General features: G+C 48.1%; 1 protein-coding gene across 7 annotated transcripts in view; it reads right to left on the minus strand.

The window, feature by feature from the left end:
* Positions 1 to 1,724: 1,724 nt before the first annotated feature.
* AP2B1 (adaptor related protein complex 2 subunit beta 1) overlaps positions 1,725 to 25,105 on the minus strand; it is a 77,273-nt gene continuing 53,892 nt past the window's right edge. For 5 of the 7 annotated variants that reach the window (XM_032707389.1, XM_032707393.1, XM_032707392.1 and 2 more), the window contains exons 16-22: positions 24,874 to 25,020; positions 23,441 to 23,586; positions 20,873 to 21,002; positions 12,327 to 12,411; positions 11,491 to 11,577; positions 3,279 to 3,433; positions 1,791 to 2,239 (exon numbers count right to left, since the gene is read on the minus strand). In XM_032707389.1, coding sequence (XP_032563280.1) covers positions 2,165 to 2,239; positions 3,279 to 3,433; positions 11,491 to 11,577; positions 12,327 to 12,411; positions 20,873 to 21,002; positions 23,441 to 23,586; positions 24,874 to 25,020 — 825 coding nt within the window. In that variant the 3' untranslated portion in view covers positions 1,791 to 2,164. Of the gene's footprint in view, positions 2,240 to 3,278; positions 3,434 to 11,490; positions 11,578 to 12,326; positions 12,412 to 20,872; positions 21,003 to 23,440; positions 23,587 to 24,873; positions 25,021 to 25,105 lie in introns of all 7 variants that reach the window. The other 2 variants (XM_032707388.1, XM_032707394.1) reach the window with 2 other exon arrangements.

Genomic DNA, 25,105 nt, shown 5'->3' on the forward strand with positions numbered 1-25,105 from the left:
GGCAGGTAAAGCCTGGAGAGCAACACAACGACGCGGCCAACACGGGAGCGAGCGGAGCGGCAGGAGAGGAGGGCGGAATGTCACCCAGGAGCCCAGGCTCTGCCCTGTGGCACAGACACCTGCACACCCGGGAAGCTGGGAAGAAATCTGGCAAGAGAAGGGGGTGCTCAGCATCCCCTCCCCAGGTCGAAGCTACACTCTCCTCCCTGCCCTGACAGAGCATCGCGCTCAGGGCAACCTGCCTTTCCTTAATTGCTCTGCTAATGATTTTTGCAGTGCACCCGCAGGGCTCGGAGCAAATCACCTCCCAGCACATGCTCAAGGGCTGGATGGCTCCAGCTCTGCCCCACTTTTTCCCCAGCCAGAGCACAGGGATTCCTACACAGAGACATCACTTCCCTCAGGTCCTGCAGCTCCTGGGCCCTGCTGGAGTCTCTCCCAGAGCACTGTGACCTTTTCCCAGCACTGGTTTCTTGGCTGCACACAGTGCCAAAGCCCTGATGAACGATCTCCCACCATAAAACATTTATTGACTTTGAAAGTGGCATCTAAAAGGACGACATGGAGGTTGCTACACGCAAGAGTTTTGTTAGCAGGGGAGGAAATGGTGTCCAAGCATGCTGGGGAGGGCTGGCTAGGGACTTGGATTAAGCAGGACAAGCTATGGATGGAGCAGGGACATGCAGGAGGCTTTGTTTTCACTGCTGCTGTTGCAGCACTTAGTGGTTGCAATGGGGAGAATCCACAGCCATGGACAGGAAGGGAAGCAGTCCTGGCCCGAGGGACAGGTCAGAAAAGAGGGGCCAGGGCATGGAGCTGCTTGGGACAGGGAGTGAGAGCAGGAACTCGGCTGGCCCTTGTCACCGTGTGCCTCTGGGCACAAAGAGCTGAGCTGCAAAGGGGAGAGATGCTCCATGATCTGCTCAGGTCAGCCCAGCTGGAAACTGAAGGCCCCCAGGCTGGCAAGGAGCAAACAATGCCAAGCCCAAACCATCTCCCATCACGCCACAGCCTGGGTTCTGGGGGACAGCATGGGAACAGGGAGAGCCTCTCCACTCCCCTGGCATCCTGGGACACTGCCAGCAGTGGCCCCTCTCCATAGGGGCACAGCTGACACCCGCAGCCCCGTCAGGGAAGTGGCACTGCCACATCTGGATGTACCAGGAGCCTCAGGGACTGCCGGGGCCAGCACAGGGCTGGGTGAAGGGGGCACAGCTCGGGGGATGGCCGAGAAGGCAGTTCAGCCATAGCAGGCACAGAAAGAACAGGAAAAGAGGGGCTGCAGATGGGTGAGGATGCAGAGACCACACCTGGAGCTCTGGCACGAGCCTTTTGATCTAAGAATGGGCTCATTTCCTTCATTTCATCCACTGCTGTCCTGTCGCCGATCTAGGCCTGCAGCTCCTCCCCACACAAAAACAGCCTCACTCCTCAAATCAGCAGCTAATGAGCCAGGGAGATGGCTGGAGTGAAAACACACCATCAAAGCAGTGCCGAGTCTGCCAGCACAAGTGTAATAAAAACCCCTCTTTAGGGACCGAACTGATGGCTCTGTTCCTGGTTCCCCGAGGCCGTGCTCACCCTGCTAGAGCCCGAAGTCCCTGCAGGGCTCCCAATGCTTCCTTGGATTCACCTTCCCTTTGAGCCAATTACAATAGAAAAACTCAAAAAAATGTATAAAAATATAAAATAAAGTGCAGTGTTATGTTTTCGACACTTTTGCCTTGTTTTAATGAGCGGACGTGTGGTTTTTGCTTGTTGGTTTTTTTTGTTGTTTTTTTTTTTTTTTCCCCCAATGAGCGGTATTTTACAAAATCGAAACTACACCTAAAGCCATTTAGAAAACACTGAACATTGGCACAAAATGGAGAAGCCCACAAGAACGGATGAGTGGGGGGCGAGGGGGACATGGGAGTAGTCGAAGCAGTGGTTACAAACTCCATGGGCGCTAAAAATACCAAAGGGGTTTGTTCCCTATCATCGTTAGCACGTGGATACTAATTGCTACCTTGTTTAATCAGTGCCTTTGACTGAAATCCTACACATGAATACAGCTGCTTCCAGTTACGAGTGCTTTTCCCCCCCGCGCTAGCGGTGAAGGAGGATTTGGGGACCCCTTTTTCCCCCCCTCCTTCCGCAGGGTGAGGCACAGGCTGATCTCCTGTTAGTTTTTCAAGATGGCATCGTAGGCCTGGTAGATGTACTGGGACACTTCGGGAGCTCGGCATTTCAGGGAGAGCTGTGGAGAGGAGAGGAGAGGTTAGTGGCGGTGCAAAGGGAGGCAGGAGCTTCCAGAGTCCACAAAGCAACTGGAAATGTCTGACCTACAAGGATGGGTTGGACAGCCCAAGGATGTGGATGATGACAGTCACAGAGAATACTTCCCCTGGTACTGCTTCCTTCATCACCAACCCCAAGCTGCCTTTTCAGAGGTACACGAATGCAAACTCCCACTGAGGGGTTCCCAAATTCCTTAACAAATGCAGGTGCCCCAGCAGGCATGGAGGAAGGGGACATGGCCCCAAACTGAGACAAGGGACCTGCTCATCCTCATGCTGTAAATCCCAGCACTAAACCCAAGGGCTTCTAACAATCTGCTGCTCAGCCCTGACAGACACAAACTTGGCTGTCACCCCTCTCTAAAGCAAAGATCAGGCTGAGACCAGGCTTGTGCCATCAGTCCTTGTGCAAACACTTTAAATCACCTTCCAACTCTTGCTTTCACCCCGTGGGTGACCAGAGATTTTTCTTGAAACTCCTGGCACAGCTTCCAACGGGAGATAAATCCTCTAATACCAGGACACTCAGACACACAGGCCCTCAGAAAGGGAGCAAAGTCAAAGAGAACAATTACAGGGGTGCAGGAGGCAGGACAGAGAACACCCTTCCCACCAGCCCCGGGCTGATGCCAGCAGGAGGCCAAAGAGGCTCCGACATCCAGAGAGCTGGTCCCTGCTGCAGGGCATAAATCACCCCTCGTCAGTGAGAGGGGGAAGGGCATCCTGGCTGTGCTTTCTTGCTAATATCTCTTGGCTTTATCTCCGGGTAACCTTGGCAAGTAACTGCTCATTGCTGAGCAGGCACTATCCCAGCTCACTGGTAACACAGCAGCGTAACTCTGATGTTCCTCACTTCTTCCCCAGTTGTGGGCACTCCTAACCCCCAGGCAAATTAACAGGATCTCCCCCAGAATGAGCGGGGAGAAGCTGCTCTGCATGTGAGGTGAGTTAGCAGGATCCCAGCCTGCACCACGTGCCCTCCACGGTCCGACACCTCACCGTGTAGTTCGGGTTCCCCGGTTGGATGCGAAGCTCAGCCAAGATCCAGATGCCATTGGTGAGCTTCAGAGACTGGTAGAGCATGTCCTGGCCCTCCACGTTCCTCTTGGCAATGGTGTAGACATTGTTGTTCTGCAGTTTGCTGGAGACAGTGTCTTCAGAGAGAAGGAAGAAAAAGAAACACATCTGTTAATTCAGATTCATCATCTGCGGCGACAGGAGAGCCCACAGGAACATTCCCAGGATGCAAGCACACAAGGAAACGCTGACTTCTTCCCTGGGGACAGGAGCAAACATGACACAAGGAATAAAAATTCCAGTGTGCTTCATGGACCCACCTCCTTTCTTTTAGTTTGTGATCCCTTGCTAAGTATTTGCCCATTTTACAGGGCTTTCACTTACTGCTCTGGGTCATTCAGGACTTACTGCCTTTATCAAGGTGAGACTCTCAAGGCAGCTCAGAGGGTAAGAGCACTCTGTTTTATCCATAACCCCCAATCAGCTGCAGGCAGGCTAAACTGGAGGCAGCCAAAAGTCAGAAGAAGAAGTTGGAAAAGCACAAAGATCACTCCCTGAGGTCCTGTCCCAACCCTGACAGCTCCCTCCTGCTTCCCTCACACGCAGACACTTCTGGCCAAATCAATGTCATACAAGGCAGTAAAAATATTTTCCTTTATTTTCAAGCAATTTCTTCAAAGGTAGAAACCCACAGACATGTCTCTAGACATCACAGATGTCTGTGTGATAGAGTTTTATCACACAGCCTGACCTCAGCTGATATGTGATTTCACCTGCAGACCTGTATGGATGTCACCATGACACACATTATTTCTACGGGACCTTTCGAGGAAACCAGAACAGAGGCAAATACACAGAACACAAAGGCTGACACCAGCAATCTCTGGATGCCAAGGAGCTTCTCAGCACAGAGAAGAGCAAAGCTCAGACTTTGGATGCCAGGAAAGGGGCACATCCACACTTTGGGTGGAAGGCTCAGGGAGAAAGACACCACATCTGATAAGCATCATTGGCAAATTCCCATTCCTGGTGCCCAATAAGAGAAATTTAACTCCCTGCCAGGAGACATTTAACTCCCTGTTTGTCATTACTAGCAGGTTGGGCACTTTTGACAAAAAACAAGGGAGAGAAACAGCCTTAAACCAGCTTGCACTGAATGCCCAGAGACTGGAAATGTAGTTTCCATCTCAAGGAGCACAGGGAGCAGGACAGCAGCAGAGAAGCAGCAAAGTAACCCTGCAGCTCTAATCCACCCCTGCCCCTATAAACACCAAGATCTGCCTGTGCCAGATTTGAGAATGGACACAAGTCTGTGCTGGCACACGGGGGGATTAGAGGGGGGACAGCAGAGCCTGTTCATGCACCAGGGAATGGTGGAAGGAGGAAAGAAAGGGCCCCACAAATCCATACCCCGATGCAGAGACTTGGATCCGCTGTCTCTCCCCAGGGCAGGGCTGATAACCAGAGCTGTGGAGCGGCTCCATGGGCAGCCTGGACCCTTCGCTGAGCCCCGTTGCTCCCCAGGCTTCAGAGCAGCTACACACGGGTCGAGGACGGTTCAGGCATCCAGCTACCCAGACACACTCAGATTTAGGTTTCCTCTCTTCCCCAGTTACTATGGAAACTGGCAGATATAAGTAACTAATGAGATCTTTTGCTTAAAACCCCTCATTCCCTGTCTCCTCCTCCCACCCATACTCCTCCTCTACACAACAAAATCATCCAGACTAAGGAAACAGGCAATGCAGAGCAGTCCCCTCACAGAAAGTGTGGCTGGGAGAGACATCACCCAGCGAGGAGGAAGCTTAAATTCCCATCTCCTCATTCCCCCCAGAGCGAGAGCAGCCTCCAGGGCTTTGTGAGGGCTCAGTGTCCAGCACAGGCACCTGCTCAGGGGGCACATCCTTGTCGGAGAGGGACGTTGAAATTAAACGGGATTTTGTTTGCCCAGTTTTAACAGGCTGTGGTTAAACCTCACCCCCCTGGACATGTATCCTGAAGGTGGAACTACTGGCAAGGAGTTTCTCCTGCCATCATTACATCAGCCACAGCAGTCTCCTCTGCACTGGGGGATGCTGTTGGAGTAAAGGCATTCCCTGGGGACCAGGGGTGCAGGATTGGAAGCACAGCTGCAAGTGAGCAGCTGTAATTCTGGCAGCTGTGAGGCTGCTACCCCATCCCACGGTGTGATGGCAGAGGAGGGGAGCTGTGCTTTGGGAGCACAGTGGGTGAGATGGGGCTGCAGAGCAGCAGCTCTTATGCCAAACCCCTTGTGTGATGGCTCCTCTTGCAATTTAAACATCCACAGCCTCGGCCGAGGGGCAGGTTTCCAAGGAGGAACATGCTTGTAAGGGGATACAAGGAGGGAAAGTGAGGCAGGGCAATTCCTAGGAAAGCCTGTTTTCTGCTTCCCTGTCTGACCTCAGTCACCCTCTGAAGAGAGCAAAAAGCCCAACCAAAACATGCCCTGCCTCAGCCAGGCACCCCCACCAACGTGAGCAGGCTGGAGCTGATGCTTGGCTTGTCCAACTCCTCCTGCCACCTCTCTCAGCACCGATTTGGGGACTGGCCAGAGCTGACCCCCTCTCCCCACAGGTAGCATCTCCTGTCCCTCCTGCACTCTGAAGTATCAGGAATTTGGATTTTGGAGATCATCAGAGTTGCTAAGCAACAGTGCCAGGCTGTGCCTGGCTGAAGGCAGGACCGCTAATGCCATGTGACAGCACAGCCTTTAAAAAAAAACCTAATAAACCCAGGCAGTTATTGCTGGGAGCAGAGAGCTGAGCCCAGCTCTGCACAGCCAGAGCACAGCACCCACCAGAGCCCTAGCGAGGCAGGAGGAGGGCTGAGTGACCCTGGGGACTGGTGACTCTGCAAACCAGAGCATGAGTCCTTTGGCAGACGCACAGTCCACACTTGACCTTGCGCAGCAACTTCCCGCAGGGCTTTTTCTTTTGGCTCGGGGATTGTTCTCACAACCTTCCTGAAGTGAAACGTAAGGACACAGGGAGATTTGCCCATCACTAGGGCCAGGGAAACTTCTAACATCAGGTCATCTTTCAGGGTTGGGTTTTTGAGTTTGTTTCTTTTCCTTTCTAAACAGAATTCTTTACCTCAGATCAGCAATTAAATAATGCACAAGGAAACACAGGCATGCAGGGGAGAACAGCTGGACAACCTCTCCTCCCTTGCACTGAAGTGATCCAATGCTTTTTAACTGCACTTTCCTTATGGGCAAAGCAAAGGACATGCTTAAATATTCTACCCATCAGCTTAAGAACTTCACTTCTGAACTCAAACAGCCAAGATGAGCAACTGGCAACCACAGGGTTTTTGCAAAGGACACGTGTAATTCACAGCCAACATCAACAATACACCTTTTCTGAACTTGGTGGCATTCTGCAACAAGCCCTGGATATCAGAAAGGAAAATTTAATGACTATATTTTATGCTGTGGTAGCTGAAAACATCCCCATGGCATTTCCAGCACCACCTCAATGGTTCTGAGCATCCAGCCAAGAACTGCATTCAAATACAAAATGCAGACTGATGCAGTGGGGAGGCACCTGGGGCAATATGATGACAGTTCATTAATTTTCAAGACATGTAATATGCACTAGTGCTGTAATTTATAAAACTATCAGGTACAAGATTTGCACATACAGAAGAAAACAACAATCCAGGGAAGCTTGTGTATGATTGTCCCCCAGGTTGTTTCATCAAAAAAAATCCAATTTCTTTTTGTTCTGGCATTAGCAAATTACTCAAGGGAGAAAAACAAAGTGACCACTGCATACCAATAAAGCCACATTCAACTCCAAACACAAAAGCTGCTGTTTCACACCAAACTGTGGACAAGTAATAAGCAAGTAAAACCAAAATTCCTAGAACTGCTGAACAGCACAGCAACTAATTGCCTCCCATTTAATGGCACTCAGTCTTCATGTGCAAGTCAGCTTGTCCTCTTTTACTCTGTGGGTTTGGGTAAGGAGAATTACAAAAAAAAAAAAAAAAAAAGAAAAACATTTAGCTAATCTGATTTGCATATCCTAATGTGGCGATCCTTTAAAATTTAGTCAAACTTAGCACACTGAAAAAACAGTGTAAACAAGTCAAACTGAGCTTCAGTGTGCACTCAGTTACAGGGGAAACCTCAGATGGTCTAAGTTGCACCAAAAGCACCCAGAGTATTAGAGCTATAACAGACTAGGAATCTATTTTCATGCACTAGATTCTTGAATGTTCATTAAAACCCTCCCCAAATCAATTAATTTAGTGCTGGATTCATAAGAGATGAGAATGCTGGGCTGTAACAATGACCTTGTGTTTTCATTATTTCTGAATAAAGTTTTCTCCACGGAACTATCCCTAAGAGGCAGATGCATGAAATGGCTCTAATGAATTTCAGATGTGCCATGCATCCTAAGAACACCTTGGTCCCATGATACAGCTCCAGACTGGCTCCTCCGTGGCCATACAGCCCTCAGGAACAGCCTCAGGCCAGCGCCAGCTCCCACCTCTGGGAATCCAACCCCCAAATCCAGAATTAAGCACTCGTCTCTCACTGAGTCACTGGGAACAGTGGGAATACCTTCAAAGGTCTAGGATTTGCTTTTTTTTTTTGGAAATTAAGATGCTGGAGACATGGATTAGAGTGGCCAGCTCTGCCCACTTAAGAATACCTGCTCCTCATCCCACAGCCTGGACCTTACCCTTGGCTTCAGCTTGCTGTGCTGTGGGCTTCCTGCAGCAGCCAAGATTTTCTGGCTGTCCTGTGCACCACCGTTTTGGGGTGAGCTGCCAGGCAAAGGAGCTTTTTTTTTTGCCATCCCTGTTGCAAGCCATCAAAGCTCAAATCAATCCTCTTTGGCTTGCCTTGTGGGTACAGGATGGATCTTTTACCTACAGAGGCACAGACTCTCACAGAAGCACCTCCGCTGACTGACTGTGTTTATCTCCTTTTTGTTTGAAGGAAGAAAAGCAATAACCTGAGGAAAAGTCTGCAGTTTGCACAGGAGGTGCTGTAAGGTGACTGTTGCACGGTGACAGACAGCCCTGGATGTACAAGAAATGCACAAGCTGCTTTTCTGACAGATAAAATCCCAGCCGCTCACAAATCCCTGTTCCAAGCCTATCTCACTTTGGTTTAGAGAGAAAGAAATTACAATTTCAGTTTCTTCATTGAAGAATAGCAGCATCCTCTGGTTGGCTCGTGTGTGTCCACACAGAACTTAAGCTCCACTTCTCACACGGTGCAGAAGCAGCACAGATGGGAACACTCAGGGAACTGAAGGCTGTTTGCAGCTGGGAGAAGGAAAGACACGTACAGAGGGTGCAGGGACCACACTCCCTCTGCCCAGCAGCCCAGCTTGGCCCCCTCTGCTCCATCCAAATCCTGCTGCAGCCACAGCTCCAAGTAGCTGGTGGAGCTGCCTTTGGGCACATCAGCTGGGAGCAGAGGTATTTTTAGCTCACAGCTGAATTCACGTCACCAGGCTGGAATCGGTGAGACCGAAGCATGAATGGCACGGTGCGTCCCTGAGCACTCGCCACCGAGTGGGTGGGCCCACACTAGGCATGAATTACTGATCCTGGGCGTGAATTACTGATCCTGGGCATGAATTACTGATCCTGGGCATGAATTACTGATCCTGGGCATGAATTACTGATCCTAGGCATGAATCAGTGATCTGAGCAGATGCGAGGAGGGATAACGACTCACACCTCTGCGGAGCCAGCGGTGCTCACGAGCTTCTCGCTGTGCTGAAGGATTGCACAAACCCAGCGTCTCCTCACGTTTGGAGAGGAGCTGCTGAAATCTGGAGTGAGTTTTGTGCAGCTCTGCCACATGACCATTGTGAACCCTAATCTGTGCGGTGACATGAGCTGCACGTGGTGGTGTGTCATGAGTGAGCAACAGAACAACTGAGCCTAAATCAAGAGCTTAACTGGTTAGACACCTCTCCCAGGAGAGTCTTTGGAACATGAACTGGTCTTTCCTCCACAGGGATCAAGTTCCTAAAGGTTTTATACCTGGAGTTGCTCTTCTTGGAAGAAAGGAGGTGTCTTTTCTACTATTTTCACTGGATTTAAGCGATCAAGATTGTGAATCTTGAAACATTATCACCTGACTGTGGCGGGTGGCCAGACACACCCTTGCTCTAGAGTAAACTAGTAGCAAGATAGATTCAACTGTTGTCAGAGCTCATCCAGCTTACTCTGCCTTTGCCACGGCATGCAGCAGCTTGCCATGCTGTGAGAACCCTCCATCCCTGAGGATGCTGGAAGCCCAACACTCCACGGGTTTTGGGCTCTGGCTGATCCTTGTACAGGCAAAGCTTGATGCTCTTAGGATGGTCTAAACTAGAGGAGGGTATTGCTCAGATTGACATCAAGGTGAGCAGACTGAGTCGGGGTAGGTAAAATCCAAGGGACTAAGACAAACACACAAGATTTCCCTACTTATCCCTCCTGCAAGCTACCGGCCTGCTCCGTGAGGAAACCCAGGTGGTCAAGGAAGGGAACGGCCGGTGGAGTTGCAAGAGGGAGGAGGTGTCGGCAGCGGAAATCCAGAAACAGAACCTTCAGCGGATGGAAGGGTTTGAAATCTGTTTATGAGACATGACCCACTTTCTGCCGTACACAAGCCAGAGAGGCTGGCAGATCCCACACACCCCCGAGCATCCCGAGTGACGGATCGCTCTCGGGAGAGGCACTGCGGCCAAGGCTCTTCCTGCCCGAGCCCGGCAGTGCCTGCAGATCCCACTGCAGAGAAACCACCCGGCGTTCCCGTCCTCTCCCTGCAAGCTGGGAACATGTTCTGCTCTGAGTATCCCCAGTTCAGGCAGGCCTGGACTGGCAAACCCTCCCGGAATGGGGAGCGTTCTGTCACTCCACATTTTATAGCATTTTCTTCCGGAGGGAGGAAGGGGCCAGGCCAGGCTGCAGGATTGCCAGGGCTCATCTTCCCAGCCATGCACCCTCCTCTCTCCTCCCAACCCACATCCTCTGCTAGCCAGCACTGACACCGAACATGGGAAGCTTCTAGCATTTCTGACTGGCAGTCAGGACGTGGCCAGGGCAGAAGGCACCACCAGCAGCAGCTCTGCAGTGCAGGGGGAGAGGCGATGCCAAGCTCAGCCGGGAGCAGAGGGAGGGCTGGGGGAGGCACCGAGGTTGTTCTCATTTGAAACCCCACAGTGAAATCAAGTCATAAGGTCCAACAGCTGCTATTTTTTTCCTCCTCTGCCGTGCTCCATCTTTTATATTCCAAAATAGTAATAATCATGAGTACAAAGAGACCCATAGTTTCTGTCTGCAATTGAAGCACGAGGGTGTTCATTGTGTAATAGCAGGCATGAGAGAACAAAAAGGTTACAGGGTTGGTAATCAATAGGGACACTTCTTTCATCTGTGAAACACAGCAGCTTTTGGTAGAATCACTTGGCTCCTGTCCAGAACCTTTTGAACAGGAGCAAAGCTGCTACACTGGCCCCATTCCACTCTTTTACACTCTGTCATCCTTCAGCAATAGTAAGGTCATACGTACAAGTAGGATGCTCACAGAGGTAACAAGATGGCTAAACAGACTGAACAGGACCAAATTTCATCAAAATGCATCAATATCTCAGCTAACAACAGCAGACCAAACCTCTTCTCACATGGCCTGTCCTCCACAGACATTACACCACCTTACAGTGTATGCAGGGTTACTCTTTCACAACAGAAAGAAGAAAGGAGCTGCCAAAAGGTGAAGTGAGTGGCCCAGGATGATGCAGTAGGTTAAAGTCAGGGCTGGAACACCTTGTCCAAAACTCACAGCAGCAGGACAGGGTTGCTGAACAGCCCCAGCACCGTATTCAGCTCTATTTAAAGAGCAGCTTTGCAGGGAAGCAAAGTATAAAAGAGAAAACAAGAATACAAGGCCCAGAATGAAAGGAAGAAACAGATCGGTAAAATCAAAGACCTGGGATTTTAGATGTGCTTTTATGGAGACCCAGCTGAAATTTTTCACTGAAACAAGCCCTGGGATCCCAGGCTGCTCTGTTCATAAGCCAAGGCTGTTCTGTTCAAAAGTGCAACAGTCATCTATTCATTAACCACAAGGTTATTTTAACGAGGTGATATTAATGAGGTGATGTTTAGTGGCCATACATCAAAAGTGCTCTCAGCACGGGAGAATTAAGCTACTCACCAGCATTCAGGTGACAGTCTTTAATCTGGAACTGAAGCTCATTTTCATTTGGAATATCCTTCCATGTTGCAAGGAAGACCTGGCGCTCTAGAAACGAGAAAGACGATCAGCACTGTGGGATCCTCAAAGGGCCACGGCATTAATTAATGCACCACAGAATGTTTCAAGGCAGACACACAAAAGAGGTTGTGGTCACTTTTTGCCCTGCTGTGGACAGACCCAGGATTTGCTCCTACAACAACCTCAGTCTCACTGTAAAAGCACTAGAGCTTTGATGGATTTTGGCCCCCTGAAAAACAGAGACAGTCTTTAACATATGAGCTGTTTACAAGCCAAGAACAGGCAAGATTTGACAAGAAGGAGCAAGATCCACACATTTAGGATTATGTTAGTGAAAGCTGCTTTTCAAGCAACTTCCCAGCCAATTCAAACAACAATTCAATAAAGAAATACAAAAATTACAGTGAAAGTGGTATGGGGGCAAATTCTAGACCCACTTAAGTGAATCGAACCCTCAAAAAAACCCCCAAAACAACAAAACCCAAAACCACAACAACCCAAACCAATACCCAAAAAATCCACCTCAAAGAAAACAGATCTGTCCCTTGCCTGGCAGAGACAATCAAAGCAGAAGATGTAGGTTCTGGCAGCTCTTGGAATTGGAGGACAACAAGGGCAGGCTACCAAAGCAGATCAATTCAGGCTGAGAGATGCACTGGCACGAAGGTCATTGCCAAGCACATACAGATCTCAGCCATGAGACAACTGCACCCAGCTGGGCACTGCCAGCACAGTCTGTCTTGGAGGAGCCTGACCACAGACCTAAAAGCACTCACCCATTTTGCCATCCTCTACAAAGAGCACGTTGAGAGGAATTAGGCAGCTGAAGTAAAAGACATCGATGTTGTTTTTCACAGCCACCTGTTAGAGAAGAAACAGGGAGGTTAAAGAGTCTCCATCAGCTGGAAATCCAAAGGGATCACAAGGTTTCACACAGGCTCATCACCCTGGAGTGCTCTCTCTGAGCACTGGCCATCTCCAAATGTGAGACTCCCTGGAGGGATGTTACTGAGCTTCTGGGTAGTTTCAGACAAGGACCGGTCCCAACCCTCTGCACTCACTCCATTTTCCCTAAAAGCTGCCCAATCTTCTCCTGTGAGCCTTTCACCATTGCTGCTTCAGAGCCAATTGCACTGATGGGCTCACAGCAGCATCCTTGCTCTTTCCTGCTCTTGTCCAGCCTCTCCCTCTCCTCACTCCTTACACCTCCAAGGTACATCCCCACCTCCCCATCCCCACCCCACAGTAGCATCTGCACACAGATGCTACTGTGTCTGTCATATTGCACATCAGCTTCATCATCACCCCTCTTTGCCATCTCACTCTTGTAACTCCCCCGCTCCAAACCCCATGTATTCTTTATTTGCACCCTCATTTACTTATTTTTCACCTCTTTGATTAGCCCTGTCTCAGTCCAGACACTTTCTAGAGAGCCTCAAGCGGGTCCATTGCCAGCATCTTACTTGCAGCATCTCCCAAGCCTCCTGCCTATACCTTAGTGAAAGCTATATAGAGTGTTGATTCCTGAAAGAAAAAAGCCCTGCCACAGAGCAATCAGGGCAGGTAACAAAAGATCACTTCACAAAAGACTTAATTCTCAGTGTCATTAAACTCTGCCAGCCAGGGAGATGCACTGGTTTGCCTTTATCACACACACTTGCCATGTTACCCACTAATCTCTGCTAACAGAGAGCAGCCTTGCCTTCAGTTCTCCCCGGGCTGAGAGCTGAGGGCACAAAAGCAGGAGCAAACTGGAGGTCTGAGAAGTGCACTGTCATAATGTAGCACAGAAAAAGGCAGCTCTGGGCTTTATTTCCATGCCTCTCACGCTCTCCCCACGTCAGCCCGCGCAGCGATAGCCTGTCAGGGGAGCACAGCTCAGCACACACCTGCCATTGCTTCCAACGAAGGAACCCAAAGTCTGTAAGAAAGACCCAGAATTGAGGCCGTGTGGGGAATTTCAGGAGACATTTGAGCCCCTCCTTCCTTTGAAAAGCCCCAGAAGGAGTTCTCTGACTCGCCACCCAGCTGAAACACAAACCAGACCACGCTAAACGCTGAGCCAAAGGGATAAGTTGGCTGCTACAAAGATTTATGCCAAGACAAACTCCATTGACATTAATTACAATTTACTGGTGTCCTGCTGAGAAAATCTGTTGTCACATAGTGTCAAGTTCAGAAAGACACCCCCAAATGCTGGCAAAAGCCAGCTGTGGATAAACAAGGAAGGGGAATAAAACAGAGAATTCAAACACAAGACAACTGATAAGACGTGCACGCAAGCCAGAGGACAAGTAAAAGGAGATCAAGCTCTCAAACAAACTCTTTTGGCAACTGGGAAGGTCCTAGAAGTGCAAAGAACTGCAGAAAGGTAGATATGACAGTCTGTGGTGTTTCTACTTCCAGCCATCAGTAAAGGTAACAACTTAAATTTAATTCCCACGGTGCAAGGCAGCTTAAGAAGGGATTAGTTTAAAGCCCACTAAAACCACATAGATGATGGTGCAACTGAGAAAAAAAATTGGCAATGGTGCTCTGCAACAGGGAGCTGTTACGTGCTCCCATTGCTGGCGTCACGCTCACGAGTTGGAGTGTTCAGTGTTTGAGCTGGAGGCACCAAAGCCAGGGGGGTAAAAGCAGATTGGTGGGTGGATTTAACGTGATTCACCTCTGCAAAATGTGACTGAACACACTGGGTGAATAGCCAAAAACACACACCTCCAAGTCTGGGAGGGGAGAGCTGGGGAAAGGACAGCAGTGTAGCCATTCCAGATGCTATGCTTGGATATAAATCATGGAGATGAGCCAGAAGAAGGAAAATTTAGGCTAAATGTCTGGGAAAACTGATAGTGAGAATTATTAAGCAGCACAAAATTCCTCTGAGGAAGAGAGAAGCTCCAGTGCTCGGACTATCTAAAATCAGCCTTGACAATGCTCTCAATAAGAGGAACTGTAGAAAAACAACAAAGCAGAGCAGGGACTACACTGTGTGACCCAAGATCTTTTCCAGTTCTGATTTAATGATAAATTGCCTTGCCTTAGAACAACAGAGATTACTTAGCTTTTGTAGCTAATTGTTGTTGCCATACAACAGCAGTTTCTTACAAGAGGGGCTGGAAAGCAGAGCCTTCTCTCCAGTCACGGTTTGGGAGGCACACTCCAAATTAATATGCCAGCCCTGTCCCTGCAGTTATAAGGATGCTATAAAAAGGTATCTGCTGACCTGCTTCTCAACTCTGCAGAAACATACTGAGTAAGCTGCTTTGGCTATACTCTGGAGAGCTACCCAATTAAGATGCTCTGAAGTGCGATTTCTTCCCAGTAAAGGAAAATCAAGCCACATGCCAGCCTTCCTCCCAAACTGCATCACTGGGTCCAGTAATGACATCACGTGTCACCTTGCAAGCATCTGTAATGATGCAGGAACCAGCTGTTACAAATAACTTTTGCAAACAGGAAAGGAAAAGGCTATGGTCTCCTTAAACCCACAGCACCAGGACAAGGTTGGTGAGCTTTTCAAGATAAGCTTCCATCGTTCAACACCCCATACTTCCCCCAAAAAGCCAGGTATGCCCTGTTAGCACTGTGGCCCACAAAATCTGGTCCATGAAAAGGCACCTGCAGATACCTGGATGGGAGAACCTGCACCAAGGAAAAGCTAAGAAGCCCTACCAGTCAATAGCAGCTTTCCAGGGTCATGCTTTGCTCCACATCAGGAGCATCCAATGCCATCTGACAGGCTACAAAAGCAACCACGGGCAGAAAGCAGATCCACAGGAGTGTCTGCAAGAAACTGAGCAGCTAACAGCAACTTGCCAAAAAAATCCAGTGCTCCTCAGGTAGGAACATTGTCCTGAGACAGTCAATGACATTTGAAGTGATACCAGCAGCTGAGAAGTCTCTCCAGGTTTGACATGCTCGAAAGGAACCTCTACTTGCATTCCATAAATCCTCCAGTCCACACTAAATTTCCTCATGGCTCTGCAGCTTTAACCTGCTGACCTGGACGTGAACTATTAAATCTCTAGCTAGACCTTCAGCCTCAGACATTTCAGAGTTGAAACAGAAGCATTTTTAATAAAAATGGCTTTCTATCAGCAACCTTTTCAAGAGGAAAAAAAAACATTAGTACCTTGTGAATTTAGTCAAGCAGCCTACAAAGCTCTGAGGGATAGAAGTCAAAAGGTGACAGATTTTTGTGTGATGCTTCACTGATGAAAAGGTGTGAGCCCACTAAAAATTGGCACAGGGTTTCAAATCACTTATGTCTAGTTCGTGATCTGACTAGAGGAATCAGCACCTCTAGAAATAACCCCCGGAACATATTTGCTCACCTTGTAGCACGAGCACCCCTCTGGTGACCTTCCTTGAAGTGCAACACTCTGAGAGCCAACATATGGTATTTTGGGGAAGAGGTACCTCATAAGAACAAGGTTAAGCTATTTTCTTCAACAGTGTAGGTTTCTGATGTTTTAAATCCCAGACTTGAGCATAAGAACTGACTTTCAAAGTCAAGTCTGAAAGCAACACAGATGCTTTCCATCAGCAGCAAGTACACAACATACCCACTTGGAATCCCATTAGCACCTACACTAAATTAAGGATTTACTTCAAGTTGGGTTTTGCTTTAGAGTCTGGTAACAGCCAAACTGTCAAGGCGAGAACAACTCTCCACCGCAGAGCCTTTTCTACCTCTGCCAGCACAAGGTCACGGTTTGTTCTGTGACAGTCTGCTGCTCTGCCTGTCACATGCCCCCAGGGAATGCTGCTCCTTCACTTCATTTGGTGTGACAGGGAGGGTTCTTGGGATCCCAGGGGTGTTTGCAGCTGCTGCCAGGCGGATGCTCTGCCTCCAGGCAGGAGCCTGGAGCGGGGCACAGGCAGCAAGGCTGGGTTATGTCAATGGTCAGGGAACACAGAGTTACTGGGAGGGTTACACTGTCGTGTGCCTTGCTGTACTTGGAGTTCAAAATGCACATTTTATCAAATACGCTGCACCATGTGGCAGACGGGCCCTTAACCAGCAAAGCAACAGCTTTCCCAGCCGAGTTAGGAACTGGCCGCAGATGCCAAGCTGTGACCCAAGTCTCTAATTCAGGGAGTTCCCAGGAGGATTCTTTGCTGAAGTAAGACTCTCATGAGTACAGACTGTTAAAAAATAACCTAGGCAACAAACCCAACGAAGCACCTTCCCCCTCTAGCCACCCCAGGCTGATGTGTGGTGGTTGGTCAGTGATTTTGACACAGCTCACACACGGGCAGATACGGTGTCGTTTATCAAGCAGGCTCTGGAGGGTGAACATCTGCTGGCTGGACTTGCTGCTCACACCGATTCTCAGCCTTGTTTTCATGGAGAGCTGAATGTGTGAAATCTGTTTCCAAGTACTGAGTGCTCTGTTTTGTGCCCTGAGATACATTAACAGCTCTGATGAATGAGAGCTCCAGCGGTTCTGCACTGCCAGGAGGAGCACAGGCAATGAGTTACCGCAGAGCTGGGTGTGGAAGGATAAGCATGATCTAGTGCATGAGCAAGGTCAGTATCTTCCTCAATGAAGAAGCTGCATCGTCCTCTGCCTTTAGAAAAACCCTTTGCCAAACTCACTGCAAGAAACCAAAGCGTTCTGCACCTCACACTGCTCAGCAGCAAGGGAGAGGTTTGTGTTTCAAAGTGCCACTTTCCAGAGAGAAATGCAGCTGGTGGATTCTTCCCTCTCCATACTCATCAGATCATCTCACAGGCATTTTGGAAAACTGAAGCTATGCTGCTTTCAGTTGCATGGCTCAGTTAGGTGCAACAAACAGCAGGTAACGCTGGGGAATGGGACACGCTGATGGGGAATTCTGAATGTGGGTCCCAAGGGGTGGCTCCAGCCTCAGGCAGCCCTGCTACTGCTCCAGGAGCCCCTGCAGCTTGTTTTCAAATGTATTGTCTCCTGCAAGGGGTTGTCATCTCACAGAAGAGATTACCATATTTGTGCTATGACAGGCCAGGTCTGAGCTCTGAAACTCTTGCAGCAGGTTGGCTCCACTTCACCCATTTCCAGGGTTAGGGGAGCAGCTCTCGTGCCCCCAGATGGGTATTCCAATTTCACAGCATTTCACAGCCCTTAAAAGGCTGTTTGTTAGGGAGAGTGGTTCACTTTAGCACAGAAAGGCTCTCAACCCAGTCATTTTCTAATTCCAAATTTGACTCAAAACATCTGAAAAGAGTTATTATTCCTCACCAGTGCAAATCCCTATTTCAAAAACCACAATTTCCTCTTTGAGAGCTGAAAGTCTCAAACACATGGTGGCAAATACACCTCACTCAGCCCAACTCTTCCATCAGGTGTGACCCTAACAGCCCACATGTCACCAGAGGGGTATCACTGCTTTGATTGTGAAAAGGCAGCTACAGGACCCAGGCAAGCCTGTACAACTACCAGAGTCATCTCCACGGCTGGCAAACACTCATGAAGGTCAATGTAGCCTCTCAAGAACTTCTGGGCAAGAGCTTGTTACCATTTACAAATGCCATGTTCTGCAGAGGCGGCTCTGGGCAGGGGAACACAGCACCCACAAGTGCCAGGTTGCCTCCAAAATGCTGACAAGGCACTGCAAGAGTGTCCCCCAGCAGAAGTTAGCAGCACACAAACAACTAAATCAGATTTTCTTCAGCAACAGGCACACTCCAAAGGCACCTGACAGCAGCTTTTTAATCTGTAAGAAGTGAAAGAGATGAACCAGTGAGCAGGGATTGGAGTTTGTTCAGCCCTACAGTGCTGGATCCAGTCTAACTCTGCCTTTACCCTTTGAATAAATCTCTGCTTGACTGGGGGTTAAATCTGAGTCAACGGGTCAAGAAAATTATCATCGCTAATTTGGGATGTGAGGGAGAAACCTGGCATTGAGTTTCACAAGATGCAAGGTCACTGGCAAACAGAAGACTCAGTTATATTTTACCTAAGTGAGCCTCTGAAAATATTTCAGTCTTCCTCATCTTCTTGCAAAAATGGCTTTTTTGTTACCTTGTCAAATATTTTAGTTTCTTTCCATGATTACAAATGTTAAGATTAAATGAGCTGTATCAGGTGAAAGATTAGAAATGGTAATAAAAATAACCTGAACAAGACCTGAATTCATTACTTCTGAAACAGTTGCCTAAAGAATGTAGAACTAGTCTTTGAAGTTTCTAATTAACATGACAAAAACTTGAAAGCTATCAGTTTGGTTACTTCAGGACTTATTTTTCTTGTTACTAAAACAAAAAAACCCCCACCAGAATAGGAGATGAACATAAGGTGCTCAGGTTCAAATCAGCCCTGCATCTGCTCCAATGTTCCCCAGCTCAGAAAAAACGCATTAAGCAAATTCAACTTGATGAGTGTTTTGGTTCTTCAATGAATACAGGAACATTTGTATTCTCTACTCCTATATTATGCTATAAATTGTTCCCTAAGTAGGTCACCAAAACGATTTCTGAATGTTTCAAGACAAACCCTTTCTACATGAACTCACAAAACAAAACCAGAGCCTTGGCTGTCAGGGCAGTGACAGATCTCCATCAAACCCACTGCTGTCAAAAAAGTAAGGGGAGTGCTCTTTTTAACTTGGCATCTGCTATTGTGATTCAACTCTTTGCAGAGAAATATACTATTACTCCATATGGCAGCTTCCCCAATTGTAAAAGGGCAGCCAAATTCTGTGGCAATGAGAGCTTTAGCAAATTAGCAACTGAGTCTGGCACTAATGAATGCTCCACTGTCTCAATAGAAGGTGGTTGGAGGTTTCCTCCCATGTTTTCTCTTTGCTTTGTTCTAGCAGAAGATGCTACAAGAAACAAACTGCATTCCCATTTCTTCAGAGATTTAATAACCCAAATACTTCACTTCCTTGCTGATCAAAGGAAGCAGCAACTTGAGGCTGCCTTGTTGAGAGAGTCCCTGGTGTTACGGAGGCTGATCGGGACTGTCACCTCCTAGAGACTTCCAAATTTCCTTCGGAGCAGGAGGCAGATTTTACCACAGCTGACCCAAATGCAGCGATGGAACCTCATCCTCATGACCTGGACACAGAGGGAGCCCAGCTTTTCCCGAGGCTGGAAGGGCCCTCTGTGGAAGACACACCATGTAATTCATTCACTGTCTGTGTGCTCCCCCATCGCATGACTGTGCTCGGTGTAGGACTGCTCGTTTGAGTGCCAGAGGAGCTATTTCAAGCTGTTTGCCCAAAGACTCATCAATAAGTCATAAGCCCCAGAATGGAAGTCAAAAGAAGGGAAAAAACAGTTGCTCAGGCAGAATAAATAGTAACTTCCATTGCATTCTCTTAATCTAAAAAGAGAATGAGCTGCTTTAAAATATTCCCCTTTATGGGCTGCTACGCTACAGGAACCCGACCCAGTTCCATCTCCTGGAGACTTGAGGTGAGTGAGAGGTGCTACAGTGCCAAGTTAACTGCATCTTTGGGGATACTGGGAATATCATCCTGGAGGACCCAGCTTGCCCAGAGCAGAGGCAGGAGTTGCTGAACTCTGCTCCACAGAGTGGCTGCACATGGCAGCAGAGGGGAAGAGCCTCCTTTCCAGGGAGAGCTGTCTGCCTGATGACTTCCAGCCCACTGCCCCTGAGGCACGCCAGGACTGATGGAGACAGTCTGGTCCAAAGCAGAGGGGAACATCTCCCTGGATCTGTCCTGTCTTTATCAGATTGACAGCCCAATCTGATAAAGAGCCTCCTCTGGGGAATGCTGTCCCCGCCATGCACCAACACCCTCATTAATGAAACATCAGCTGCTTACGTCATTTCTCCTCTGCCTTTCCTGGAACACATCATTTGCCTTGGATTAAGCTATCTGGGGCAGAGATGTGTCAAGGCCTTTATAAAGCACCCTGGTACTTAAGAGCACTAGAGAAATATTAATCACTCAGCAGTTGCCATCTTTCCTGCAATTCCTTTAATTGCCTCAATTCTCGCTGACAGCTCTCGCTGCCTGCTCCACCACAGGCACTTTCTCTGCTCAGACCAACCAGCTGCAGTTCATAAGTCCAACCAAACCTCATGCTCAGTTTAGGGAACAGTGTTACTGGTACAAAGATTTTAATCTACACAGGTGCAAGTTTTTCAAGCTTGAGGTGCTTGAAAATTCACAAAATTCACTAAGTCTCTGCTTCAGTCCTTCTGAGAGAGACTAGAGAAAGGAACTGGACTGAGTTTTGGGCAGACTCGTGGCCCAAATCCATGTGGTATTTTGTGACTGGAGTCTTACCACATGGTGTTGGGCCAAACAAAGTGGGCTGAGCACCATCTCATCTCCCCCCTGCCCAGAAAGAGACAACCCTTACCTGGAGGTTATTCAGAGGCTCCATTTTCATGACTGGTCCCAGAGTGTTGAGGGGCAGGGAGACATCAATACTTTGGTTTGGCATCAGAGGTGTGTGAATGGCCAGTGGGGTGCTTGGGATGACCCCAAAGCTGGGTAAGAGAAAAACAGAGGTGATGAGAGCAGCACTGCATTGCCCAACACTATTCCCCTTTTGCCAAGCACAACCTGGCTCACCTTCCCATTACTCCTGAGCTGCCCCTGCTGCTACTCCAGGGAAGGAACACAGCTCAAACAAGCAGACACTCAAAGTAAGACAAGGCATGGGAAACTCATTCAGGCTGGTCTTGCTGACAACACACACCATCCTGCCCAGGGACCAGCACCTGGGAACTCTCCCATTACCTGCAGGTCTGTGTGCTGAGCACCAGCCTGCCCAGCAAGGATCAGCACCTGGACTCAGTCAGGCCTCCTGGCTCTCTCTTACAGAGCTGCAGAGCACTGCAGGTAGAGTATATCACACACTTAATGGCTGTTGTTTCACTGGGAGCTATGGAAGAAGGAACTGGAGCCTACACAGATTAAATAAATAGCCAGGGAGGAACATGTGGGTTGGTAACAGCACTGCAGAACAAATGAACCAGAGCAGCCAGTCACAACTGACAGCACCTGGCTCAGCCACGTGGCTGGAGGCTCCTTCACTGGGGATGTATCCCACCAAAGCAATGCTCACTTGACCATTCAGTCCAGAAGACACTTAATTCCACAGGCACCTCTGCTTAGTGTGGCAAAGAGGGAAATCAGCACTCCTGTACTGTGTACCCACTGCTCTCCAAAAGCACATAGTTTGGTGTCCACACATAAATGCCTTTCTCTTTAGCAGAATCCACATGAGCTCAGAGGTCACAGAGCATTTATAGGATGTACAGGTGTGTATTTTTACTTTATTCACTAAAAACCTGATACTGCCTCTGCACAGAGTCAGCCACGTTTATTGGATTTTTCACTTCTTCAGAAACCAGTAAATGCCCCATTCTTGGTTCTCCTTAGTTTTTTCAGCTCTAGGGAGCTGAAATAAGAATATTCTCAGCAAGGGCTTCGCCACATGATTTGCCTTCTGCAGCCACTTCACCCCAGAGGACACAAACCCTCGTATTTTCTCTAAGACTCAGAGGGAAACCAAAGTTGCAGTTTGTTACTAAGGGGCTGTGATGTTACAGAACTCTAGAGCTTTAGCTTTCTTTTATTTTTTTTTTTAAATGCTTTGTCTCAAGACTGCAGTGAATGCAATTAGTAGCAGCAGGAGAGGGGGGGAAAAAGCAATAAAAACTTGCCAATCACAAACCTTAATATTTAAAATGAAAGAACCAGCCCTCAGCAGCTCTTTCCAATGCACCAGCCACAGTGGAAAGCAGTGACAGGAGAACAGCATTTGTAAAAGAGGAAATAGTAGTAGATTGTATATGGAGCTTGTGCTGCAAGAGCAAAAACTGCTGATTTACTGTACAGTATTTAAACTTCTTACATCCTTGAAGCCATGTAGGTGTGGCTACAACATAGCTTGATGTATGGGGGAAAATCACAAACAAAATGCCTTTTTTTCTAGGCTAATTTGCAAGAAACATTTGCATATAGCAGCTTAGCAAAACTCTCCAGGATATATCACAGTCCAGGGAGAACATTTAGTAAGACTTACTTAGCATAATGTCTTTTCTAAGTAAATCTTATTCGTCCCAAGAAATGCTAAATTTGCAAGGCTAACAATGATTAAAGAGATGGTTTCAGTGGATTTTTAGTAGAGAACCCTTTTGCAGTGAAGTGATATTAAAAAACAGGGAGGACATTTCAGTCACAAGATACCCTTTACAGTCCTGATAAGAACTAGTCTGGCCCTTGCTCAAGATAACATAAAACCACAGGATAAGCTCTTACTGGAAAGGGTATCTGTGGGAAGATTTTGTGACTGTGTTGCCATGTCATGTCCTTTGGCCGAGATGGGTTTCTGAGAACAATCTGTATGCTCTAAACGTTCAAGTGGCTGCTCCTTCTGACAAAACTGTTCTGCTGCCAATTACAGGGAAAACATGTGCCACAGGCTCTTAACTTGCAACTTCCTCACTGACAAACAGCTTTATTAATGAGTCCTGTACTTCCAGACAGGCTGAGGGGCAGCACAGCAATTAGGTCAGGAGGCAGAGGCATTACGGGTTGATACTTGTGCAGCTCAGTTCTTGCCTGTTTATGCTCTTGGTTTTCCTCAGGGCACTCACTGGCTATAAAACCACTAACCTGCCTAACAACTCATGAGGCTGCTTTAAAACTGCAGAGATTAAATGGGGCAGATGCTGTTTCAGAGCCGGGAGAGCGATGGGACCGTCTGCTGCCTGTTTCCCCTCAGATTTATCAGTCTGTATTTTCAGCCCTTTCAACACAGCTGTGGTGTGATGGAGAGTTCAGGCTGTATCATCCAAGCTACTTCCACGACTGCATCACACACCTGTGTAAAAGCCCTGCCTAGATCTAGCAGCGTAGACACAACCTCCTCTCACAGGAGTCTTTTGAACACAGTGTATTGATTTTGGTTTCTTACCTGTTCTTATTGAACTGAATGGCAAAGTCAGTCATGTGCTGCAAAGCCTTATTGGTGAAGTTCATCTCCATGTAGATGTGTCCCTGCCTGTGGCTGAATGTGCCTGAGATCTCCAATCCTTTAGCCTTCACTGCAGGCAACCAAACCTTGAACACAAGAGATGTCATTCAGCGTGAGCAGCCTGGCCTGAAGATAACAAACTAATAGTTTTCAGAAAAAAAAAAAAAAACAAAACCACAAACACCAGAAGCCCTGAGTTCAGAAATTCAGCTACATCGGCACATTAAGCCCACGAAGGCTAAAGAAACACTACAGGGAAGATGGGACATGGGGTGCTGAAAGGATTAAGCTCACCACTGAGGACTAAGCTTGCTGCTCCTAATCCATATTTGTTCACAGCACTCACATAAGAAATCAATTATACTATAGCATTAGTGTGCACAAGAACTTGTGTCCATCACACTAATGTGAGACTTACCGACTCTGCTGATGGACAGGCTTCTCCAAGGGCTTGTTGGGCTATTAGAAGCAGGACAATACTAAAGTTTGAACCAAATAAAATCTATTAGCTGTTCGGGTTCTGGATTCCCAAAACACCTTCGTGGGAAAAACCCAGACCCAAATCTGAGTGGTGCAAGATGAGGTAGTGCTTAGCTCAAAATGACTCTGTTCTTTGGTAGCTGGTCTTACATATGGTGTAATAATTGCAAGGGCCAAGAGCTTTGAGTATGCTCTGCACACTCCATTTCACATTCCTCGATTTCACAGGATGACTTAAGTTTATCCATCCATGGACTATTTAATAAGAGTGCTAATTCTTGTTTATTCCCTTTCAGGCAGGAAAGGCTAACCCAGAGCTCCCTGTGGCTGCTCCACAGCCTGTTTCCAGAACCATGTTCTGCATCTCCCGACCCCTCCTGACTAAGCCAATGCATCTGCGGTCTCTGCCACTCACAGAGCGTTTATCTGCATTATACTGCAGCATGTTCATCCCAATCATGCGGTTTTATCTTCACTGTCACGTTGGATTCCTCCAAATGAACAAATCTGCTATGAAAGTAAGTTGTTGCACATTGTATCCTGCCCTCAGTTTCCTGAGGAAACTTGCTAAGAAGCAGGTCTGCAGGAAAGCTGCTCCGGCAAAACGGAAAGTCTCGGATCTTACATAAGCCAGTCTTGAGAGTAATCTTGTTACAGGCAAAATGAGGGAACTGCTAAAACACCAGAAGTCTGTAACTACTAACTAACATGGTCTCCAATATATTGTTATTCCACCTGGGATAAAGCCAGGGCATCCCTAATGGGATGAAGCCGAACTAAGGTGCCGAAAGCACCAGAGACTCACAAATAAAGGGGACAAGTGGGCAAGCTCAGACTCCTCGTAGCCCAGGGTAAGGCAATATACTGAGGAGGATTGTTTTTTCCTTACGTACAGACTTTGGAGCCACGTATCCTCCGGGAGCCATGCCTATGCCAGAGGAGAGCTCGAAGAGGTCGTTGAGTCCACTGCTGACCACTGCAGGGGTGGGCGAAGGGGCAAAGGTGGCTGGCACGGAGGAGGGAATGTAGGTCTGTCCCACCTGGAGGAGTCAGAAAGAACAGGCGCTGATTAACATCACACTTGAATGCTACTTATTAAATAAAGCATGAACTCGGGCAATATCC

Source organism: Chiroxiphia lanceolata, chromosome 20 (assembly GCF_009829145.1).
Source record: "Chiroxiphia lanceolata isolate bChiLan1 chromosome 20, bChiLan1.pri, whole genome shotgun sequence".
In the NCBI taxonomy this organism is placed as follows: Eukaryota; Metazoa; Chordata; class Aves; order Passeriformes; family Pipridae; genus Chiroxiphia; species Chiroxiphia lanceolata.